Consider the following 24305-nt stretch of genomic DNA (forward strand, 5'->3'; position numbering starts at 1 on the left):
ATAAATAAATAAATAAATAAACAAAAGGAGAATCTTTTTGTCTGTGACAGGATGTAAACTCTGGTCCCTGGCATAAAAGTTGACCTCTACATCTTTACTTTCCACCGAGCTGCATAAAAGGCACAAAGCCTCTTCCACTAGCAATGAACACATTTAATGTAAAAACACTGAAAAACTGTCTAATGTGAATGACATGACTTTGGAGATAACATCATAAAAGATGATGTATTTCTATAAATTACACTAACCTACAGCATATAAAGTATTCTGCACCAATACACTGACTATTCATCAATAACTAACACTTATCTTCAGTACATTTTGTACACTGGAAAATAAAAAAAGACACAGGGACAATGGTTTGATGGGATTCCATACCCAGAAGTGGCACATATACTGCAGTGAAGCTGCCCAGTTTACTAGATTTTCACAATTTTTTGCTGTTTAAATGAAGTGTTAATGTAACAACAGCTACAGTGATAAAACTGGACAGAGACAGAGTGTAGTTCATACAAGCCCTCACCAATTCTTCTAATTGTTTTTCCTGTATTCTGCAGCACCCTCATTCTCTTCTTCGCCGCTCCTTACTAAACCCCTAATCCACCGTGCCTCCCAGCTTCTGGGATCATCTAACAAAAAGAACATTTCATGCTTCCGCCTGCTGTGACAGTTCGCACCCTACCTCGCCAGTGCTAGCGCCACTGCCAGCCGTTTGCAAGAAAATTACATAACCAAATGCCAGTTATGTAAAAAATTAAGACGGGGGAACGAAATTCAAGCTCATTCAGTGATAGACCTAGAAAAATGTCTTAATTAGGTGAACTTTGAAATATTAATGGTCCTCAGGCCTAGTCAGTTATTCTGACCTGTCCTATTTATGATGGAAACACATTCTCCCTCGCTCTTGGATACTGTTTCCAATTTTTCTGTGTTTTTTATGCATCATATGTGACACAGACTTTTAACAATGACACGTACCAAGTGTGTGACCCGGCATTCGTCATGTGACATAGAGTTACCATCCGTCCTCCTCTACCTTTACCTCTTTTCTCCCTTCTTTATATTTGTCTCTTCTTTACCTCCTGTCTCTCTCACTGCCTCTTCTTCATCTCTCTTCCCTCCATGTGATCAAACATTCATGCGGCATGGGAATAGCTCCGAGTGTTCCTTTACTTCTGTTCTCCTCCCTGTCTATTTTCAGAGCTGCTTCCAATGCGAGCTGTAAATCACTGGTTACATAAGCCTCTGTGAGTCTCTACCTCTTTCTTTCTTTCTTTCACTCCTCCTCCTTATCTCTGTCTCTCTTTCCTATCTAAACATCTTTCTTTCTTAATTCATCTTCTCTCTGTAACTGCCCTCTTCTCAACATTTTACCCTCCTTTCCCCATGTCTCTCCCTTCCCCATCCATCTGTCCTTCCACATTGTGCATTCTTCTACTGGTCCCAGTTAAATGAGCATGAGCAGGAGAGCTCTCAGTGATGCAGGAGGTGTCCCCTCCATTGATGAGGTCGACATCCCTCAGCTTTGCTGCTTTATGAATAGTAAATGAATGTAGATCTGCATTTTTGTTGCTTGTTACAAGTTGGGACAACAAATCAATCAGCTGCATGTCTACATGTGCATACTGACATGCACATGTGTTTGACTGTGGGTATATATGTATGCAGCATGCTGGGAGAACACACATTCACTCGGTGTGGTTATATGTATGTTGATGTGCGTAGGAGAGAAAAGTACAGGGCCGGTCCATGCTTTCGCAAGGGCTCTGTTGCCAGAGCAACCGCCTGAGAGCTGCTGGTGGTTGCGATACATGTGACGTATAGTCTGATGAGAAAGCTGACAAGACAGAGGGGAGGGGAGGGGAGGGGAGGGGAGAGGGACACGGGGGTAGAGGTGCTGAAGAAATGGAAGATCTCACTGTTCGGGCGAGTTGATATCCTCCAGGGGACCTCTGTTTATTCTGGAAGGATCCATGGAGCCCCACTGTGCCTGAGGTTTCTGCTCCAGGTGGTTCTTTAGTATCGACTTCTCTCCATCTGCATTGAAAACACATGTAAGCATCATGAGATAAATGATAGGCGGTGTCCAATGGGCAGTCATACCTATATGTCAAACTTGCTGTCTACCTGAGATGTGACATGAAAGGAATTTTCAGACCAGCCTTTGGCTCTGAAACCTCAGTCTTAACCACATTTGTTTCTCCAGTTATTTGGGAGTGGGAGTAGTTTTGAGCATGGACGATGTCTCAGTAACACTTTATTTGAAGGGCCATGCATAAGACTGTCATTACACTATCATAACTACACCTATCATGAACTTGAAACAGTCCTTATGAATGTTTACAACTGTTGTCATTACATGGCATTTGGTCAATAATGTCATCTTTAATGCAAAGTTGACACCGTTTGAGATGTCATTAAACGATCAGTTGTAGTTTGGGTTTGACACTGGCTGTCATGAGACCATTATAAGTGTGTTATGGGTATTTCCTTAAGTGTTACATTTTGGACTTGATGTCATTAAGTTTTATTACACTGTCAAATGCTTTTGTAACGGTGTCATGAATAATTTCCTGGTGTTCAAGTACCCTCACTTGTCATATAGATGTCATTAAATGTAATAAAGCCAGTTTGACAACAAAGTACCAAGGTGATTTAGCTTATAGAGTTACCTGATGACAGACAGAAGCTAGTTTACTTGCTGCAAAAGTAGGCTACCACCGTCTGCTGTTATCTTTAGCTGGCTGTCTGGTTATCTTTAGATAGTTAACTTGTTTAGCCATGGAGCTAGACGCCTAATTAGCTGACTCAGCCCCAGGATGCCAGGAGCCAATCACAGCAAGACAACCACCTCGACAGCCTGTGTTCCCTGTCCCTTCTCAAACTGGACACCGTCAATCTCAGACACTGTGTTTGGTGCCAGTCAGACTCAGCAAGACACTGACAAACAGTAAGAGCGTTCACTTCTTAATTACTTCCATCATTAGACTGCATTCAGACAACATTAAAAGGTGTTTTTATTTTGTTTGGGAGCCCCTAACCAAACACAATTTTCTGCCTCTATGTGATAGGCAACTTTTTGGAATCTTGAATCTTACCGACACCAAGGGGGGAAATGACCAATGAAAAACTGTCAATCAACCCAAAAGTAAAAAAAAAAAAAAAAAAGACAATCAAGGCAAGTCTTAGTAATAATAGTGATCTGACAATATATCAGCCATGTCTGTCAACTGACTGTACACCAGACAGTTCCCTTTTTGCAAACAGGACAGGATGCATAATTTAATCACATCACATATGCAGGGTGATATTTAAAGCACAGGTAAGAAATAAAACTGACACCTGCGTGGGACAAATTCAAAAAATGGAAACGGAAACAAAGAGACAGAAAGCATGAGAGTAAGAAAGACAAAAAGAAAGAACTCTTATCCAGAGAGGAAGGCGAACAGGACAAAATAGAAAAAAAAAAAAAAAGTTTCCCTAACATGATTTCTGCATTCTCCGGATGCTTCAGCAGGCAGACGATGATCAGGTTTAAACACAATAAGACATGCAGTAAACAACCTTATCAGTTTTCCAAAAGTGTACCTGGAGTGTAATGGAATGATCCCATTTCCCCCCACAAAGTTTTCTCTCCAGATGTCCCAGATTTCCCAGCACTCGCTGACCTGATTCACTGATCACAGCGCTCTGTGGCCCGATTGGACATCTGAGCTGGCTGCACTATTTTGGAGCAGACTATTCCTCTTTGCATTTTGAAAAAAGCCTAACCTTGTAGCTCTCACAGCTGTGTTAAAAGCACAGACCGGGATATTTATACATTTCATTATGGATTCAGAACGTGTTCATTCCACATAGAAACTGTTAGGTTGTTGAGGTTTTGTTTTTTTTTTCTTCACTCATCAGGGCCAGTGCAAGAACTTTACTGTACAATAAAGGCTTTTTAAGTTCCAGAATTAAATGTTCCATCTATAAAAGTGTGGAATAGAAATGAATCAAGTAAATTAACCTGGTAAATCTCAACATCTGTTCATTATGGTTTCACATTTATTGAGAGTGCAGACAGTAAAACAGTACAAAGAAAAGCGATAATTTACTGAAATTAAATTTAGTCATAAGCCCTGAGCAGCTGCTTAGGTTAGTGACTGGATGATCTCAGTTAATGGTTTGAACCAGGGCTGTCATAATATCAGATTTTACTACACGATCATTGTGACAAAAGGAATTAATTGGGTCTAATTAATTAATTATTTGGATTTTAATGTTGGGATATTGAAACCACTTGTTAAGTTTTATTGACAGAGACAATGATAGTTAAGCAACTGTGCAAAAAGTAACAGTATACCAGTGGCACTTTCCATGTGGTCCATATGTCTGCCTATGGATGAAATAGGTCAAAATGGTCACATTTTCTTTGCCTTCTGAGTAATTTCTATAAAAAAAACATTCTAAATGAAATTCTAGACACTTTTAGGAAAAGTCAGGTAACAGCAGCATTGTATTTTTTTTTATTCAACAAAGTTATTGCACATACAAATATGAAAATGGTCAAAATGACCACCTTGGCTGTTCTAGTGTTAAACAGTGCATTTGCACAGATGATCTAAAATGTAAATAAATTATTGCTGTGTGGTATAAGGAAGCTAAAAACATACAGCAGAACAGCCATAAGCAAGTTTTAAAATGCTCCCAGCCCTGATAATTGATAACCTCTAACCTTTCAGCCTAAAATCAGGTCTCAAGAGCCAATCTGTCAGAAAACCACATCTTAACTGTGATCCGCTGGTGTTCTCCAGCATCGCTATGTGCTGGTACATATTTATGAAGACAGCCAGAGAGAGAGAGAGAGAGGGAGAGAGGGGTGGAGTGTTGCTTCTCACCCTTTGTGAGCGAGCGTAATCGCTGTTGACACGGCGTTCTACTCTTATAACAGCCACTCATTCACGGCCCCCAATACATTTAGACCAGCTCTCCTCTGAATACTGATGACTACAGTTAGGAGCCGGCGATGATGATGATGACTGTCAAGCATAAGCAGATTGAGGCTGGGAAAAGTTTATATGCTGGTGATCTTTAAAGGAGGCTTAATGACCTGTGATTTTATTTCCATAATGTGTGTCGGATTGACGTTTGTGAGCAGCACCTAATGTGCCGTCTCTCTTTGTCTGAGCTCGCCTTCTCTCCCCTCACAACATCATTATTGTGAACACTTCGATAACTTACTAATATGTTTCTCTCTGAATAAAAAAAAAAAGTAAGACTAGACTACATAAATCTAAACTTAAGAGCAATATCTGAGCAGTGGAGTATTTATTCGGTTTCAGTATCTTTTCTGTTTCCACTTTCACACACTTCTCTCACAGCCCACTAACTACATTTAGTCTATAGTAGTGAGTAATAAACCATCGAATAATTAAAGACTCCAAAAAACAGTATTCATAGAAATAAATATCATCATCATTACTGAACTTAAATTCAGTTTTAAATTCATTATGTTCTGCTTCCTCACCAGAGGACTAGATTTTTCCAGTGCACGTACTGTTAAAAAGTTAAAAACCAGAGGCAATCAAGCAATTTCAATTGTCGGTCCTGAATTGTGGAATAGTTCACCACTAACAATTACATTTCCCCTGTCCACTGACACCTTTAAAACCTGTCTAAAGACCCATCTGTGTTCTTTAACCTTGTAATCCGTGCCTGACCACACTGGCTTTTATTTGCTCGTATTATATTTTATTGTTTGTATAATGCTATTTGTGTTATGATTTTGTCAAGAAATTCTATGCTTCTATTAATTTACTAATATGCATCTTATTTATGTCTGCAGTTTTACTTGATTAATCCTGTTTTTTAATTTGTTCTTCCATGTGTTTATCTTTTGATTTCTTGGTCATTGATTGTTACTTTTAAAGTAGCACTGTGTAGGATTTAGTAGCATCTGGTGGTGAGCTTGCAGATTGAAAACAGCTCGTCTCACTCTCCCCTTCATAGTGTGTAGGAGAACCTACAGTGGCCGTGAAATGCAACAAAAATGTGAAAGACTGTATCTAATGATTGGTTTGTCGGTTCAGGGCTACAGTTAAAACATGTCAGTGCAACATGGTGGAAGAGGAAGATGACCTGCTCCCTCTTGAGATATAAAGGACTCATTCTAAGGCAACAAAAACATGATTCTTATTTTCAGTTGATTACAGACTAATGAAAACATACTAATGAATATCTCATTGCTTTCCATATATCTACCAACAAATCCCCCTAAATCTTACACACTTGACCTGTAACTGTGCTCTATAAATAGACTATTTAAATTAACTTTTTGTCAAGTGTGTAAATATGACTGTATTTAATTATCTGACATGAAATTAGAGAAGACATTGTTCGTCATGTTATTTTTTTTCTTCATACAGAAAAGTGTCGGGCTATATTTGTCTGTGTTCCCTCCTGACAACCTCCAGTAACTAAGACAGTGCATATATATATATTCAGTCTAAAATAGATATATTTCTGTGAGCCCACACAATTTGAATCTTAGTTCACTAAAGAGAAGCCACAATTTCTTTTGTGTTTGATGGTTTCTTTCTTTCTTACCTATCATTTATCCATCTATTTTATCTATCTATCGTTTCCAGACTTTTTGATGATGGCATGATGTCTATCTATCTGTTCTTCAATGGCACAGTTAAACACTGATACATAGTTTAAATAACTGAAAAATCGTCACTAACACGATAATAATAATAAAAAAAAAGTATTCAGGTTGAGATTCTTCAAAACATAAAGAAGGTCAGAATTTCACCAATGGTAGCTCATTTACTAATTATCTACTTGTTCTTTCTCTCTTTGTTCCTTAAAAAGACAACATTGAGCTGCTCCATCAGCCAGCTGCTCAACAGCACAGACCTACTTTTATTTTAGATCTATCCTCGTCAAAGCATCATCACATAATATCAGACCCCCACCTCACATCATTTCAAAGCCAGACAAGATCTGGGATGGAAACAGGAGGGTGTGTGTCTGTCTAGTGCGTGTTTATGTGTGAACACACGCAAAAGATGATTGGCAGAGAAGAAGGAGAAAGTAAAGGAAATGAAGAACAAAGTAATACACAAAGAAGAAGAAGCATTAGACATTAATGCACTTACTAATGACCATCAGTTCATTGTGCAACTCTGAACTTTCACAGATGAGGAACTTCTCAGACAATTCCAACACGCTCTGCTCCCAATCCGCAGAATGAGCGCAGCTGTTTTACTCTTTTACCTTTCCAAACTCAGACAGATCCATTAGACACCCCTGAGAACGGCTTTGTGCTGGCGTGTGCATCAGACGTGCTGAATCTGGCTGCTGTACATCACCATCACCCCGCCATCCTCTGTTAAAATGGAGCCTAATGCAAAGTGATGCTGCCGGGGCGTAACGATTCGCTGATTCAATTTGAGGAACTCGGCTTCATTATGTGTAAGACAGAGCTGCATCGATTCAAAAAGCCTGTGTCGAGGAGAAGTTGGGCGGTAAACTGACACAGGAGCTCTCTTCTGGAAAAGACAGATATGACATGTATCTTTATGTTTTAGCAGCTTCTTCCCTTATTTAATCTCCTCTTTCTTGCTTATACTGTTAACAATGCCCTAAACACCGAATAATTAGGTGCAAAATCAAGTGTGGATGTACTCTATCACCTTTATTGTGAAACTTAAGAGTTGATAAAAGTGTGACAACAGTATGTGTGCAAAACCAGCTAAGCATCAGTGGAGTATGCAGGTACTGTAGCTAATCTCATGACTCATTCTCAGAGACGTCACAGACTGGTGCTGTCAGACAGAGTGCTCCTGTGTCCCTTCTTCACCTGGGGCTGAAAGAAGCTCCAGCAATGGAAAAAACATCAAGATATTCCTTCAAGCTTGCTTGCTATGGCGCAGCATATGCAAATAACACACATTAGATGAACTACTGTATGAGGACAATTTTTTACTGAAAACAAATTTAGAATTTTATGATGGTCATGAAACTATGAAATTAACCATTTTAATGCATATCATTCTCTCTAAAATGAATATACACACAAGTGAAACTCATTACAGCTGTCACAGCAACAGACTGAATCACAATCAAGTGACGTGAGACGGGACTGAATCATATCAGACTGAGCTGCTCATTCTGGTTTGACTCTCGGGCTGCACAGACTGCTGCAATCTAGTTTTCAGCCACTTGTGGCAGCACTGAGCACAACCCAGCTGAGCAGCGCTCCAGTCAGAGAGTGAGGAGGAAATGATGCAACATCTTGGATATTTACATGAGTTGTTATTGACTGCGATGGAAAGCACCAGCACTTCATTAGAGTAAAGCCATATGCTTGTTACTACACACCCACCAAACACCAACACTGCTTCAGTGATCATTTCGTTAACTAATAACGATAACGATATGATTGTGTGGTAGGGAAGTCAGATGCTCAGAGTCCCGATCAACCTGGGAAATCAAGTATGCACTTGCTGCATGCCTCATAATCTGTACATTTGGGAGGAAATGAAGACCTATGGATAAATTTCACAAGTCTGAAAGGGCTTGTTCCTTATTAATTTGACTACAGAGGATAGCAGACAAATGTAACTTATTCTCTGATCTGTGATCTAACCTGATCTTACAGTGATGCAGACAGTTGAGGAAACGTGAGCTTGCTTTTCATCATAGTAAAATATAAACTGTTCATCATAGGAATGCGAGTCATTGCTGCCCACTGGTGACTGGTAGTATTAACTATCAGTGATAAAAGGTACAATGTTAGATAAAAAAATTGACAGCTATCACTAAAATGGTATAGCTACACAAAAATAATACTGCAAAATGAAATGTATAATGTATATGTAAGATATAGTCAACTAAAAGAATTCAGACAATTCAAGACTAAAACTAAATCAAAATTTGCTGTCAAAATGAACACTGAATGGTCATTATCAGTGAGGTTGTATTTTGAAGTAGAAGAATCCACTGTCGGCATGTTATCAATTATCTAATGACTGAAACATTTACTTTTTTTGGACAAATTATTTGCACATGAAAAAGTACAAAGAATCTGAGGAGGCTCCGCTATTTTTTTTTTGTCAGTGAGCAGGTAATATTTCTATGAGATGGAATACTTACGGTACTGGATGCTTAAAATAGGTGGACTCAAATAGATAAGCCAACCAGGACTGACAGATGGTATGTATGGAGGGCTACATAGAAGAATGAAGTCAATATCTCACCTTTTCCGTCTGTGAAGTTGCGTATGCTGAGGATGTTGTTGGCATCCGGGTAATGGTTCTGTTTGATGTAAGGAGTTTTCTCTGGGGTGTCCTGCAGCTGCATGGTCACTTCTTCCAGCTCCTTGTCCAGCTTTTTGAACAGAAACACAAAAAACGGGTAATGGGTAAATTACACAAAAATATAAAAGCAATACTTTTGTTTTTGCTCCCATTTTAATAATACTATGCACAGAAAATATGTTTATCTCTCAAATTTTGTTCATAAAATTGTTAGGTCTGTGTTGGTGAGCATGACAGGTGTGGCGTACAGAGATGCTGATTAAACAGGATAATTATTAAAAGACCACTCTACATATGCAGTTTGATCTTGAAAAAAGATATCTGTAAGGTACTGAACTCTGGCTCAAGAGACAGACAGACAACCTATTTCAACTAGGCTACAAGGTTATCAGCGAAATATTAGCCAGCTTGGAGTCTGATTTATGGACAAACTGCTGAAACTGCTTCTTTACATTTCAAAACACAGTGAAGAATGTAGAAGACTGCTGTCTGCCAAAGAATAATAACTCTACTCTCCAAGAGTGTCTGAGTAGCTCCTCATTCGCCACAATCATGACCAAAAGCAAGGACAACAGCTGTAATTCATCTCTGAGAGATCCAAGAGAAAGCCAAGGTGACTGCTGCAGGATTTCTTCAAATGTCACACAATCTCAGTGTAAGTGAACATTTTTATGAAATTAATCAGAGCGAATATAGAGTGCGGCACAAAAGATCTGCTTAGTGACAACACAATCTCATGAGGTGATCAGGGTCTCTTTTAAAAACTGACAATAATTTATTAAGAATTAGTGGATTGACTTTTCAAGTTCAATTGGAGTTAAATGATTTCTTCTTTCTTCCTTCTCTTGTTGAACTTTCAATTAGTACCTTCAATTATGTTTAAGCCTCTTCCTATCCCACTATTGCATTAAAAACTCTGCCACTACTGCATTGTTCTGTCTTGTATAATACCGAACAACGGTTAAAAAAAACACGGTACAACATGACTGAGTATTCATTGACTCTGACCTCTGTTATCCTCATGCGGAGGCGGTGGTTATCAGTCTGAAGCCCGTCCAGTCGTGAAGTGTTAGCCTGGTTGACGCTGGTGACTGAGGTGGAGGTCTTGGAGTCCTCCTTCTTCTGGTTCTGGGTGAACTTTAACCTCCGGTTCTGGGTGGCTGCATCTGGGTTGGTTCTCATGGTGATGAACTGGATAAGGAGTTACGGATATTAGTCACAGCTGTACTCTGGGATAAAAATTACACAGGCTAAAAAAGCTACACATAACTGTTTACGCTGCATTTTCAGTTTCCAGGACTTAGAGAAGTGTGGTGTGTGAAAGTGGTGATAATTAAGCACTCTGGTTTTTGGCAAAGCAAAATGATCCACTTGTGCTCGTTCATACAGAAACTGACCTTGGGAACAAAGACCAGGCAGAGTGTGATGGTGCTGCAGAAGATGATGACCAGTGCCACGATGCAGAACTGGACATTAGGCTGGTCCCTAGTCAGAAAAGACACCGCAGCTCCAATGATGCACATGATGCCCACGTTGTAAACACTCATCCCGATGTATTTGCTATCATTGAGGGCAGGAATGCTCACGTTCCTGGTCTCCCATGCCAGGAAACAGCCAAACAACTGTCAGGGGAAAGAGAGGAAAAAAAGGCTTAAGAGAAGGTTACACAGACATTTCAGAAAAACCGAAGCCAGTATCTGATTTAGTTTACACAAAGTCTAAACTCATTTCTCAGTGCACACACAGCTAGGACAGGTTCACACCACCATTTTTTACACCAGACTTGAACTCTGGCGCCGACCAAACGACTGCTCTCTGGTACGCCTCAAAGAGAGGTCTTGGACTGCTGTCAAGTGAACTCTGGAGTGGTTAATTTCTCTTCCTGTTTTGGTGACTGTTGAACTGGCAGCAAGTTTGCTACCAAAATATGGACCGGCAGTGGACACACCTGGATTCACAAGGAAGTGAAATCAAAATATGTACTATGTGCTGCCTTATGAGCATTTCTACCACATGACTACAACTGCAGGAACTGACTTTAGGTGTGAACTTGCCTTTTGGTCATCCTCAATATTTAAAATTATGCCGTTTTCTTATATTTTGATTATGCTAGACTTAACATCAAAATAAAGCATAACTTATTAAATCTTAATGTTTTTGAAGTTCATTGTTCTTTATTGTTGCTCATAAATCGAACCAGTGCGAGCATGATATGTTGGAGTGCAGGCTGTGAAGACACATTTCATTTCACTTGACTTTAAGAAAAACTTAAAAAATGAAACAAAACTCAACTTCATATGCTACAGGGTTAAAGAAGTGAAATATAATACAAAGACACCCTAAAGCAGCTTGAGGTTTCATGCTTGTAAAATGTTTATTTATTTAGCGTGAGCTGTTTGTTTGGTGGAACACTGGAGTTGCAGCAGCATCCTGCTGAATAATTCACCGTGTATCGTGTAAAGTGGCCTGCCTGCTTATTCTAAAGTCGAAATGAGGGTTGGTGGAATGACAAGGAGCAGAATTAGGGAGCAGTCATCAAGGATTAGCGTGCCTCAGGTGTGTATGTGTGTGTGTGTGTGTGTGTGTGTGTGTGTGTGTGTGTGTGTGTGTGTGTGTGTGTATACAGGTATGTGTGCGGGTGTGTGAAGGCAGTGATGACTCAAGCTTTAATGCTTCTTTTTGCTATGCTGTCCCTCTCTATGCCTCATACAGATGTGGGCTGCTGTCAATCACTTGATGCAAACTTTTCCTACCGCTCTTTGTGGCTGTCTCACTATTTTAAATCAAGGCCCTTCTTCTTGTTACCTTACAATTTTCACACTCCTTCCATCTCTCTGTCTTTGATATTTTTCAGTACTATTTTTTATTCTCCATCCTTTGAATTCTCTCAATCTGCTTAAGATGATTTACTGCTCTGCCTCCTCCTGTCTGTCTCACCCCTTCTCCTTCATCTCACCACAAATCTACTGTGGTTTGTATAATTTACAGTTGTGCCTGCTTCACTCAATCTGTTAGTTAGTTTGCATTATTGTGTAAATTTGGTGAATCCAAAATATACTTTTAAATCACTGAAGTCACACAATAACAACTCCCATTTTCTGTGAGGTTAAATTACTAATTTCATCTATGGAGTTTGGTTGGTTTGGAGAACATGATACCTGGCTTATGTAACGGTGGTTTCCCATTGGAAAAGTCTCTCTGATGGAAAGATAAAGCATTTTAATAGTGTACACTTAAACTTATATAGATATTTTAGATGGACCCTTTATAAGTGGCTAAGATACGTTCAATGCTTAGTTTCTGTGCCAGTGTCCCCCTCTGCTTCTCCAAACTGGGGGCGTGCTGACCACCATCCACTGTAGGTAATACACTGACTATGAATAAGTACCTCATACAACCCCACTTCAAATTATCCTCTCACTTCTACACAGGGACACAGAATTACCTAAACTTGGAAAACGCATCAAACATTTCACTGTGTCTAACATAAAGTCATATTGCAACCACAATATGAACAGACAGGCATTAGGTCTCATTTGAGCACATTAGATTAGTACATTCATCTCAGAGTTTATTTATGTGCGTGTCCAGACTGTGTGTACATGATGAAATGTTGTGTTCTCTCCTCTCACCATTAGCAGTCCCTTGTAGGCATAGACGATGCCCAGCCAAATGGTCATGTGGGTGTTCTCACAGTGCTCCAAGAATGGACGGATGGCTATGTCTCGGCCTTGGGGGTCCGCCTGTTGATAACACAAACACAGGAAGAGAAGTGAATGCAATGCCCCCTCATAAAGTACTTTAATTGTTTTGGAAAAACAAATTACGAAGATGAACAAATAATCCGAAGTGCCAAAAGTAGCGAAACACAGCGAAACAGGCTTCATTTCCTCGAGGAACCATAAAACCAACTGAGAAAACCAGTAAACCAGCTGAAAGAGGAAGCAAATGTACTGTGTCCACATTAGACTTCTCTTCGCAGGTGCTCTAATTTCACATTCAGGGACAAAAGATGACGCAGATTGTGCGCTGCTAGTCAGAATGAAGGGTGTCAGTGATCAAACATCCAGGTGTGTAATCAAACTGTTTCCCATCATGGCCACTGGGCTTCTCAAAAGTCGGATGAAGTTAAATTAATCTGCGCTTAGGACACTAATGGGCACGACTAATGAAGCTTATTCATTAATGTGATTTACACCTCCTCCTTTCTTTCTCGTCTCTCACTCGGTTTCGGTTGCACTCTCTCTCCACGCCGTCCCCGGCTCTTCATTTCTTCGGCTTTCTTTTCATTTCCACTTGTCTTTCACTGCAGCTGGTGACACAGGTGACTTACAGGGCAAATTAGCACCTGAGGTGGATATTAATACGCTAAAACACGTCACCTCTTCTCTCTCTTGCTCACTCTCTCTGCTTTAAAAAGCCTTTATAAGAGCATTAGTTTGGCCTGCATGAATTCATCTGAGGCCACATCAATATATCAACTCTCAGACACCTGGGGCAAGGCTGGGCATAGCGCCATGCTGCTCGCTAGGGGTGTGTGTGTGTGTCTGTGTGTGTGTGTCTCTTCAGGCTTATTTACAGTAGGACATGTCTAATGGCTCAGCAGATGGTTGGTGTGTGTGTGTGTGTGTGTGTGTGTGTAGGTGTGTACAGGCATCTACAGCATAGTGTTGGATTTGCTGTAATTCAGTTCATAAGCAAATTCCTTTAAGGCAGAAAGCGAGAAAGAAATAAGACAGGGAATACACTGCGATGTTTCTTTTTTTTCATTTATTTACTGTCCCCTTTAGTCACTACAGAGGCAGCAGCTACTCGTGCCGGGGTCCACGCAAGTAAACATTACATCACAATGTAAAGCAATTGAAAATCCAAGGCAAAGGAGAACAAAACAACAACGACAACAACAAATACAAAAAACAAACCCCTATGAATTAACACCAATAAATGAGGCAATGCCACCACAACTGCCAGATGCAACCAGCAGAGATTTTCACAGTTCTGTCAACATTAAGACGACCCCCACAGACATCGTCCCGAGCTTAAACAAGATTTTAAACTGAAGTGGTTGCTGATCACTTGCGGCTGGTTAAGAAGAGTGAGAAGTCAGCTGTCAATGGTGGCACAAAACAGAGCCGTCAAAAATAGTGTCATATAATGTACATAAAGAAAACTGTAGGAATTTATTATGGAACTTACCACTATGCTGAGAAACTATTTTTACAAAGGAGTACAGAGGACAGACAGAGAGAATAACATTATAATGTCAGAGTAAAGATGACCTTTGACCTTTTGGATATATGTTATCACCTCATCATTTTATCCTTTTAGATATTTGTGTGTAATTTTTTTTTGAATGAATTCTCGAGTTACGGCCGCCAAAATCTAATCAGTTCATCCTTGAGTACAAGTGGATGCTTGCACCAAGTAGAAATACCAAGAAATTCCCTCAAGGCATTCTTGAGATATTATGTTCACGAGAACGGAATGACCTGAAATCATAATACCTGCGAAGGGGGCTCTGAGCCATTAAGTATTTCTCTTATAATTCTTTTTAAGGGCAGTTTTACTTGACTCTGATGGCAACTTTACTTTTTCAAAGTCTTTATTTGTCGTGCTTGACCTTGCTACTAGACAGTAATCCAGATGAGTATGCACTAAATTTAGAACAATGTGAGAAATGCATTCTTGAGGTAAAAATCGCATCAATAATATTGCCTTTGCTTCTATTCTCATTCATACTACACGGAGTGAGCACTTTGGCGGTGAGAATTCTCTCATCATTCATAAATACACACCTACACCTACACGTACCTCTAGGTGCTGCAAAAAAAAAAAACCTTCCACGAGTCATTTTAACCCCCCCCCCCCGTTTGCCATTCAGCTCCCATTAATGGAAATTTCAGCTATTCATCCTCTCCTCTACGACCTTGATGGACTGACATTAGTGCTTCTCTATAGGATGATCACTTTAAATGGGAAATTGGTGCTTAAAGAGCTGCACTGATTCAGCCAACAGAGATGAGCAGAAATGGGCCAGATACCATATAATTTCTGGATATCCTTGAACTGTTGTATTATAGTACAGTTTTCTAGCTTTAACTCCCATGTCTCTGCCTTGGAAACACAGCTTTCACACAGGGTGTCTCATCCAGCTTGCACTTGCTATTTTTCGCTTTCAACATTCAATCCCGCAAAGGATTACGCATGCAGTTACACATCACACGCTGCAAAAACATAGCAGGCGGAACCCCCCCTACAACTCAGGTGTAGAGTCAAATTTTCCACCATCTGCTGAAGATCTTCATAACCTCTGATGTCTCAAAACAGGAATACATTAAAGAGAGAGGATTGCTTCGGTGGCAGCGAGTTCACACGCTTTGTCAAAGCACTCTTGTAACCCCTTCCGAGAGTTATCGTGGCAACCAAATGGCTCGTGTCGCTCATGTTTGTGAATATTCTGGGACTGGAGCGTCGGAGTCTTGTTAATTTTAGGTGCTAGAACTGTGTTTCTGCCTTAAAAGCCATCAAGGAGGTGGAAACACAGGAAAGTGGGGCAGGAGATGACGCACAGACTGGCACAAGGAACCACAATTAGTTGACACAGTGCAGAAAAGGGATCCTGAGACTCTAAGCATGACATTTTCATCGTACAGCTACAGGTAACTTCTTCATGAAAAAAACATTTTTCAATCTATTTTCAACTTAAAGTGATGTGTTGGGACTGAGCAAGAGAAAATCATGACTTATGCATGAGGTGCCCTGGTTTGGCCACGTCTCTGGGCAGCAGCCGGTGGCAGGAATCATCTCTGGTCACAGGAAGTGACACACTTTTATATTTTATGTAAAAAATAAATGAGTAAAGACATTAGACATTTTTCATAGCAGCCATATTGACATGAAGTAGTTCAATTTAGTGTCAGCTCTGTTTAACCTGAATGGCATGGAACCTTTGGGAACACTGAAAAAGGTCTATCATTCTGCAAGCTGCTGGTCACTTTGGACTATAGTAGACACCTAGGAACCTGGTAACATTTCCATTGTACCTTTAAAACGTCTGAATTAAATGTCTCCTTGAGGTTGTCCCTCATAGATAGTCCTGTCTCCACAAAGCTTGAGAAAGGTCTGGCTTGACTGTATTTCTTTAAACCAATCACAATCATCTTGAGTGGCGCAAAGTTGTTATTGTTATTTCCTGTAGCAACGGGGATTTTTAAAATGGTGACACGCAGATAGCGGAAGAGGAGGAGAATTGCTCTGTTGCTCTTTAAAAAAAACTATTAAATGATTTTGGGATTCACTGGTGGGAGAAGGAGGGAAGTGTCCCTGGTGGTCACACTGGTCATTAATTAATAACTCCATTCTTCCAAACTAAATTCCCCTCTGTGGTGTTTTGGTGATTTTACTGGCAAGGACTGTCTTCACTCTAAAATCTCACTACCTGCCGGCTTTTCTGGTGACTGTGAAGGCACCATTTCTATAATTAGACCATTACTGACTGCTTGTGTCCTAAGTGGAAGCATCTGTGTTTTGTGATGTTTCTCCACTCATTAATTTACATTTTTTTTCCCTTGATTTGTCACCCTTCTGTATTGATTCTGCCTTTGCTTGTTACAAAGATTTTACGGAACAGCAAGGGTACAACTTGTTTTTAATATACAACAACTTTTCATTCTGACAGAATAACTTTAATAGTTATGCAAAGTAGCTGTGCACTGTAACTACACGAATGTAACCTTAGGGATTTATGCTTGCTTTTTAAGCACACGTTCATGTAGCAGTCATTTGATGACATGCACAGCCAACACTCCAAGTGGTTACAAGAGGCAGTCATAAGGCACATGCAAACACGCAGTTAAAAGCACATGTATCTCTGGCCTTAGTGTAGCTAGTATGCATGCAGAATGATTTATTTAGGTTCTGGGTGTAAATGTACTACATCACAGTATGATGTGTTAATTTTTTCTGTGCAGCTTTACTGCATCATCTGCATCTTCGTCATTTATGTTTTTTGGCTGAGCAAGCTCTTTTTTCAAACAACAATCCTCCAAGAAGTCACACTTGTTGCAAATCATTCTGTTCATTCAATATGAGAGACACATTCTGCATCAGTGCTCTTTGCATAGACGCAGCTCCGAGCAAACTTGTGTCACTAACAACAAAATGATAAGACAAAATGAGATATAATGCTTATTAGGCTCGGGTCTCTATCGCAGCGGTGCAGACAGGAGCTCTCGCCTTTTGGAGGGAAGCTGTCTGGGGAGTTGCCAGGCAACAGGGCTGTAGGCGGCAGGCGGCCCCAAAGTGGTGGTGATGGCAGTAAAAGTGCCGGTTCACTGTCATTTTTCACAGCATTAGCCCTCTAACGGGATCACTCTGGGAGGGCTGAAGCGGGCGCAGCACTGGCAGATTGTCTATGGAGAGATGGAGGCTAGATGAGGCGATGAAGGGAAAAGGGAGAAAGAAATGGAGGGTGGGATGGAGAGGAGACAGGAGCAAGAAGTATGGAGGGAAAAATGGAAGTTGAAATGAATGGAATAATATAGGGAAAGCAGGATAGATGAGATGGGACAGAGGTAAGAGAAACAGATGGTGTCAATCCTGTTCCTCACAGAGAAAATGAAGAATAATTTGAAGTGAAGGGAAGAAGAAATTTTAAAAGGAAGAGAGCTGTAGAGCAGAGGGGAGGGTGACTGAAAACCTGAATCATGTTTTGAAACTCTGCAAACTGTAATTAAGAACAGTCATATTCCTTTCACATTCTATTTAAAAACAGAAAAACATGAAAATAATAGATCTAATAAGATAATATAGTAGATAACCATATAGACAGGTGAGAAGTTTGAGAAGTCCCTCTCTTTCTGGAGATCTTATTTTAAAAAAAAATATATGTACAGTAGTCAGTGGTTAGAGACAAATACTCTTTTGAACTCCATTTGAATGTGCCCTGAATTACACATATGATGTTTGCCAATTTATATCACCACAAAAAGTTGCCTGTTTTAAAACATTACGCAAAACAATAGGAAAGTACGATTTAGTTTTGGACTGTGAAACAGCTTAGTGAACTAAATCTTTCATCTCGCACAATATACGTCACTGTCACCTTGGCACATTTCACCTCATTCTTCCAAAACTGCAGAAAAATCTATTAAAAGAGGTGAAAGTCACTGAGCAGCAGCAACGCAAACCGAGACTGGAGGGACCGGCTCTACAAGGTTATGACATCACTTCTGCAACGTTTAGGTGTCTAGTCTTTCTAATTAGGTATTTTCATAGCCTTAGAGCAGGGACACACCGGGGTGGAGGTGTCGCGATGCGCTGCGTTTCATCAATTCTGGAGCGAGCAGCAGTGTGGCTTAACACACCAGAAGGGCATTTCTCAGCACTGGTCAACACATAATTTTGTTCTTCTGCTGTTCAAATCACACATAGAGATAACCTCATGAATTCAAAGCTTGTTATGTGTTTCTGGCCAAAAGCAGACCATCGTCTTGTATGATGATCTGCAAGGACGGGAAAAAGTAAGTCGAGTCAGGGAATAAGTTAAATATGTAAGTACATAATTTAAAAAAAAATACAACCACAAATAACACTATTACGATTTTTTATAAATATTGTGGATGGGCAGAATGTCATGTTTTATCATGTGGAAGAAAAAAATCTGAGAAATAGAAACTTCAGAAGAACAGCAAGGAGTGGGGGGAGAAATGAAAAGTGAACAATGGAACAGACGCTGAAACTATTATTGCAGATGTGAGCCGGCCATCTAGTTCTGTGTGTTCAACTCAACTGATTAACATGGCTGTCGAATGGAAGCAGGCTGCACTTTGGCACACTTCACAGTGCGTTTCTGTGTATTTTCTGCGTTTCCACTGGTGCACTTGAACTGTTTTATGACAAACCGCGATTCTCTTGACTTACAGAATTATCTTTTAAATTGACGAATCTCATGTATAAATCATGGCTCAATTCTAGACTGCGAAGCATCCCGTTTCCCCCTTACTCTAAAATCACACCTACCGAGGCTTATATGATGGCCTCTGGCCTGGGGGAGAGCGAGGAGAGGTAGACCAACAAGTGAGAGAGGAAATGGAAAGCTCACTCAATGTCACCTGCAGCTACGTCACACTGACGTGTGTGTGGGGCCATATATATATATACGTCCCTGTGGGTGCCAATGTTTGCACAATCTGTGCGCACACATACGTCACGCGACTGAGATTGTGTGTGCTAGTGATTGTTCTTGAGGAAATAAGTGTGTGTGTGTATAGATGAGCTATCAGGCAAACACTGACAGAAACACTCCATCACTCACCCTGGCAATTACAAGAGAGGAGATTCCACCATGCTGAAAGAATGAGAGAGAGAGATGAAGACAAAAGATAGGTGTTGTGGGCGGAGCTTAATATGGCAGTATGATATTTTGAAAAAGCAGAGAAACTGGCTGCGATGAAAAATGACAAATGAGGGAAAGCCACTGAAAAGAGTGCAGATGGAGAGAAAATGTGAATCACTGAAAAAAAAGAAGATTTTTTGTCCTCAAGGAAGACTGTAAAAGTTTTATCATAAAAACACTGCATAAAATTTCTGTGTCGTGATTACTCCAGGGATTGAATAATTTACATTTACGTATGCCGAGGCTATTTAAAATCTCTCTCAGAACAGTGAGCAATGTCATATGTTTCATATTAAATAATACTGACAAATTTTGATTTTCAGATTGGTGATAAGTGGCGTTCTGAATGTCAGCCGATGCCCAGGGTAGCAGCCCCGCCAACTGTTTTCCTGGGCACAGAGACAGGGAGAGAAACACGCTGATACAGTGCTGCTGTCTGATAGAGATGTCACACAAACACAAACACATTATCCTGGGTGGCAGCAACTGTTTTTATACATACAAACAGAGACATTTTTAGAATTTGTCGTATGTCTCTTTCAGCCTGTCTCCGCTGTTTGAAGGTAATTACTGTTATTACGACTGTAAAGTGTAAAATTACACTTGTGACAAATGTTGTCTTACGGAAAATCTTATGTGTTGAAAGTGGTTTTAGAGGAGACCAAAGATGGATACTGTACTAGTTATTCAAATGTAATTTTTGGTCTCGAGGGCTGGGGAAAGCAGAAGAAGCAACTACTGAGTATTAAGCATACTGAGAAATGTTATAAGGGTGGAGGTATTTAAAGAATGAATGAGGGGGATGTAGAAAAGCCAGGATGAGAGATTTGGAGAGGGGCAGGGGGAGAAAAACACATCACGAGCACAGAGGGCAAAGAGATGGGAAGATGAAAGGCATCCTGGTGCCACAGTAATTTGTAGAAAATCATTTGAAAAGCAGTGAGCACCGTTTTCACGAGGCCTCTATGAAATTCTGAACAGCGGTAATGGCCTTAAGACAAGCAGATAGGAGAAGTGCATAGTGGGTGATTAGCTCAGCTGGTTGGACAGCGAGGTCGACATCAGCGATGCCAAAAGGAAAAAAAGAGTTCATACCCATTTAGGAGATATTTTCTTGTACGCTCACCATGACATCATACATACATGTCCAGTCAGAACCCAGATGGCAATTTCAGCCTAATTTCAGGTTAAAGACAGCAGCTCAGAATGCCTCAGCTCCTTGATCCAAACCTTTCAAACTCTTTTCATTGCCTGGAACTTTAACTATCATTATCATATTTCAAGAATATGCGCCCAATTTTCCCCTGAAAATCATACTCTTCCTAATTGTGCTCTTTCACCTGCAGCCAGTCCTTCTCACTGTACAGTCTGGTTGGACACTGGCAGCCAGCAACAAAGCTGTTGCCAAAATGTGGCTTTTTACTTTAAAACACAGAAAGTTAAAATAAACTCTTTCACATGATTGGACAGAAATAGTTCAAATAAACAAAACAATGTGTGTCTGCTCTGTGCCAATCTGTGATGACACATTACAAATGAACTTCAGAACTTTGGACCGACTCGTAGAAAAACTTTTTATTTTTAAGAGCAAGGGGTAACATTTTACTTCAAGTGACCTTATTTAGCATTTATAAGCAGAACATAAAGATGTAATGCCGTAACGCAGGTGTAAGCAGATAGATGTAAGTGTTAATTAATGTTTCTATCAAAAACTACAACTCCTCCTGTGAGCTCAAGAGGCTTCTGCATAAAAAGATAATGAATGACAATGTATATGTAATGTGAATGTAAACACAGGCTTGTTTTATCTGATTTCAAGGAGAATCTGACTCAGTGGCAGCCATTAGAGCAACTATACAGAAACAGACGATTTTCTCACTTATTTGCTTTCTCACACACATTTGCTTTTGTAGGTCATATACATGCATCAGAATTAAATTGAGACGGTTTCTTAACCAGTTACAAACTCCTTGCAGAAGCTTTTACGAAAAGTATTACCAAGAAAGCTATAAAGGACAATGCAGGCTTGTTATGGTAATGATAAACTTCATTCATACCTGTCTTGTTTATAGCATGGACATTATTGCCAGTGACGTGTCAACAGAGCACAATCTTTTTTTGCAAAACAACAGCATGTAGCTGCTTGGCGTGGCACGTAAACACAATCAATCATAAATCATGCAAGTATCACCTGACGTTGACTGTTGATTGTGATTCTCATCGTAAACTGCGTAATGTCACACACTTCTCACCTGCTGCAATAAATAGAGTTTGATGATGCTGGTGTTTAAAACCAGCTCTGCCTCCCATTTTGATAACCTCAGCCTCCCCACTGAGGCGATGAGATTATTAAAAGGACCTTGTCTCTGTTCCTGATGCCGGGGTGTGTGCGTTAACAGCAAAGCACCTGATTCCATCACTTGATGAGGCTCACAACAACATCGGATGACGCACAACAATCACCTTTCAGGGTCTGAAAAGTTTTGCTCAACTGAGAGAACTTTTCAAGGAGATTTGCAGTGTTTGGCTTTCAGTACTCAACGTCTGAACTGTGTCCCTTTCCTCTCAAAAATTGTGCAAATGTGTCCAGTTTTGTTTCAAAATTAGATGGTGTGACCGCTTTTCTAGACCACAAATATCACATCAGCATCATGCTCGCATTGCGAGTCGACAGCGTTCATGCTACACTGACGATTGTGGCATAAGCATGCCAGTGCACTTGTGTGTACTGGGTGTGGTTAAGAGCTTGTAGGTGGCTGTGCTCAGAGCAGACAGATGCTGCTAATCAGGGCAGAGTTTAGCAGTGAAGCTGTCTAGTGGCAGTAAATGTACAGTTTGCCCGTGAAGAGATATTGCAGAAGAATTTCAAGAAGTTCATGATATTCCTTTGTGTAGCCGCTGGATAAAGTGAAGGGAGAGTTTGTGGGATTACAAACCAGAGCAGAATGAGCTACGCTAAGTAGCGCACTCTGCTCCACCCGGGTTATATATTGTAGATAAATATATTTATTCACTGCCTTTTTACTAGGTGTCAACCTCATCTTTCCATGCGTATTGTCTGGAAAAATTACTTGAAGCCAAAATAAATCCATCAGGTCGTGTTTAGGCTTGTGAGACACAGCTGAGACGCGAGACACACGGAGCTGGAGCAGACAGCTGTGTGCATTAAAATGAGAGCATTTCTGTTGTGTGAGACGTTTGAGTGAAAAATGTGTCTGACTTGCTAGCAGTCCAGACTGCTTTTTATCATATGGGCCACCTGAGGCTGTAAAACTGGAGTATTAAGTGTTCTTTTGTGAGTTGTGAAAACTCACCTACGTTTGAAGCTCAATTAACTATTTAAAAAAACTTTGAAATATCTTTCTCTATTGTAATTTTTTCACAGGACAGCAAGTCTTGTGAAATTAGAAGACTATCAGGCCTAAAACAAAGTGATGTTGATGTAATAGTTAGGCTAATAGGTTGCCTTAGGATCTTCTTTTTTGTACTTTATTAACAAGGTAAATAAAAGCAGCGTGAGAAGAGTTTCAACCATGAAGATTTTACATTTCACATGTTACATGCACTGACAAATCGCCTTGCTGTATAAAAAGAAATGCGAGGAAGGAAAAGAAGAAGTCAGAAGAAGTGAGGGATGTGGGTGTGAGAGAAGGAGCCGGGGGAGGGTGGGTAAGGGTGGTGTGCCCCTGGCCGAGGCTGACCTACATGCAGAGGGGCCATGGTGGCAGGGCAGCAAGACGCCGCTGGCACTCCAAGCCATGTGGATCTCAGCCATCCCACTTCACAGTGTGTGTGTGTGTGTGTGTGAGAACACCATCTAGCTGTACGTGTGTGTATGTGTGAGCGAGCTTGTGTGTGTTTTACTATAGTGTCCTAGTCACACCGGATGGGTGACCAGGATATTCCACTCCAGTGCATCTTCACAGATATTATTCTGGCTCACTTAAGGGAGAGAGAAAGAGGGGATAAAAGAAAAAAAAACAATAGGGATAAGATAAAACCTCCAAAAAAGAAATAAATGAAACATAATTACACTATTCTCCATGCCAGTTTTACATACACACACGCTTGCAAATCTTTCAATCTTTAATCTTCATTAAACTACAGAATTCACATCCCACTATACAGTTTCCATCCCCTTTAAGAGTCTCCTCCCCCTCTTTTCCTCTTCCCCACTAATGATGATAAAATGATCTCTTTTACTTGAATGTGTCTGTCTGCATTTAAATATTTCTGCTCTCTTGCTTGCTTGAGCATCCACCCCCTTTTCTTCCTTTTTTCATACAAGCCTGTAATCCCATTTGTGGACTAATCCTTCTGATAGAACCATGGCCCATCGACCTTCTAACCACCACTGGGCCAAATTGGCAGTGGCATGATGAAATTGTGAAAGGATTTTTTTTTTTTCTGTTAGTCCTCTCTCTTTGCAAGAAACTGGCAGAATAATGTTTAGACAAAAGGGCCGATTTCATGTTGTTCAGATAACTGGCTGACCTAACAGTGCCCAAAGTCTGGAAACAAACCGGAGCCTCATGCAGGGAAATTAACAGCTGGCGCAGTTTTCTCATTTTATCCACTGATGATTGTCTGTGACCACAGGAGTC

At 40.4% G+C, this 24305-nt stretch overlaps 1 protein-coding gene across 1 annotated transcript in view; it reads right to left on the reverse strand.

Moving 5' to 3' along the window:
- The window catches only part of gabbr2 (gamma-aminobutyric acid (GABA) B receptor, 2), a 230227-nt gene that overhangs the window by 4607 nt on the left and 201315 nt on the right, over positions 1 to 24305 (reverse strand). The window contains exons 14-18 of the mRNA XM_084739199.1: positions 12938 to 13048; positions 10703 to 10927; positions 10314 to 10496; positions 9246 to 9375; positions 1920 to 2037 (exon numbers count right to left, since the gene is read on the reverse strand). Of these exons, the coding sequence (XP_084595325.1) occupies positions 1920 to 2037; positions 9246 to 9375; positions 10314 to 10496; positions 10703 to 10927; positions 12938 to 13048 (767 nt within the window). The remainder of the gene's footprint in view (positions 1 to 1919; positions 2038 to 9245; positions 9376 to 10313; positions 10497 to 10702; positions 10928 to 12937; positions 13049 to 24305) is intronic.

This window comes from Lutjanus erythropterus, chromosome 16, assembly GCF_056507025.1.
Source record: "Lutjanus erythropterus isolate fLutEry1 chromosome 16, fLutEry1.hap2, whole genome shotgun sequence".
Taxonomy (NCBI): domain Eukaryota; kingdom Metazoa; phylum Chordata; class Actinopteri; order Lutjaniformes; family Lutjanidae; genus Lutjanus; species Lutjanus erythropterus.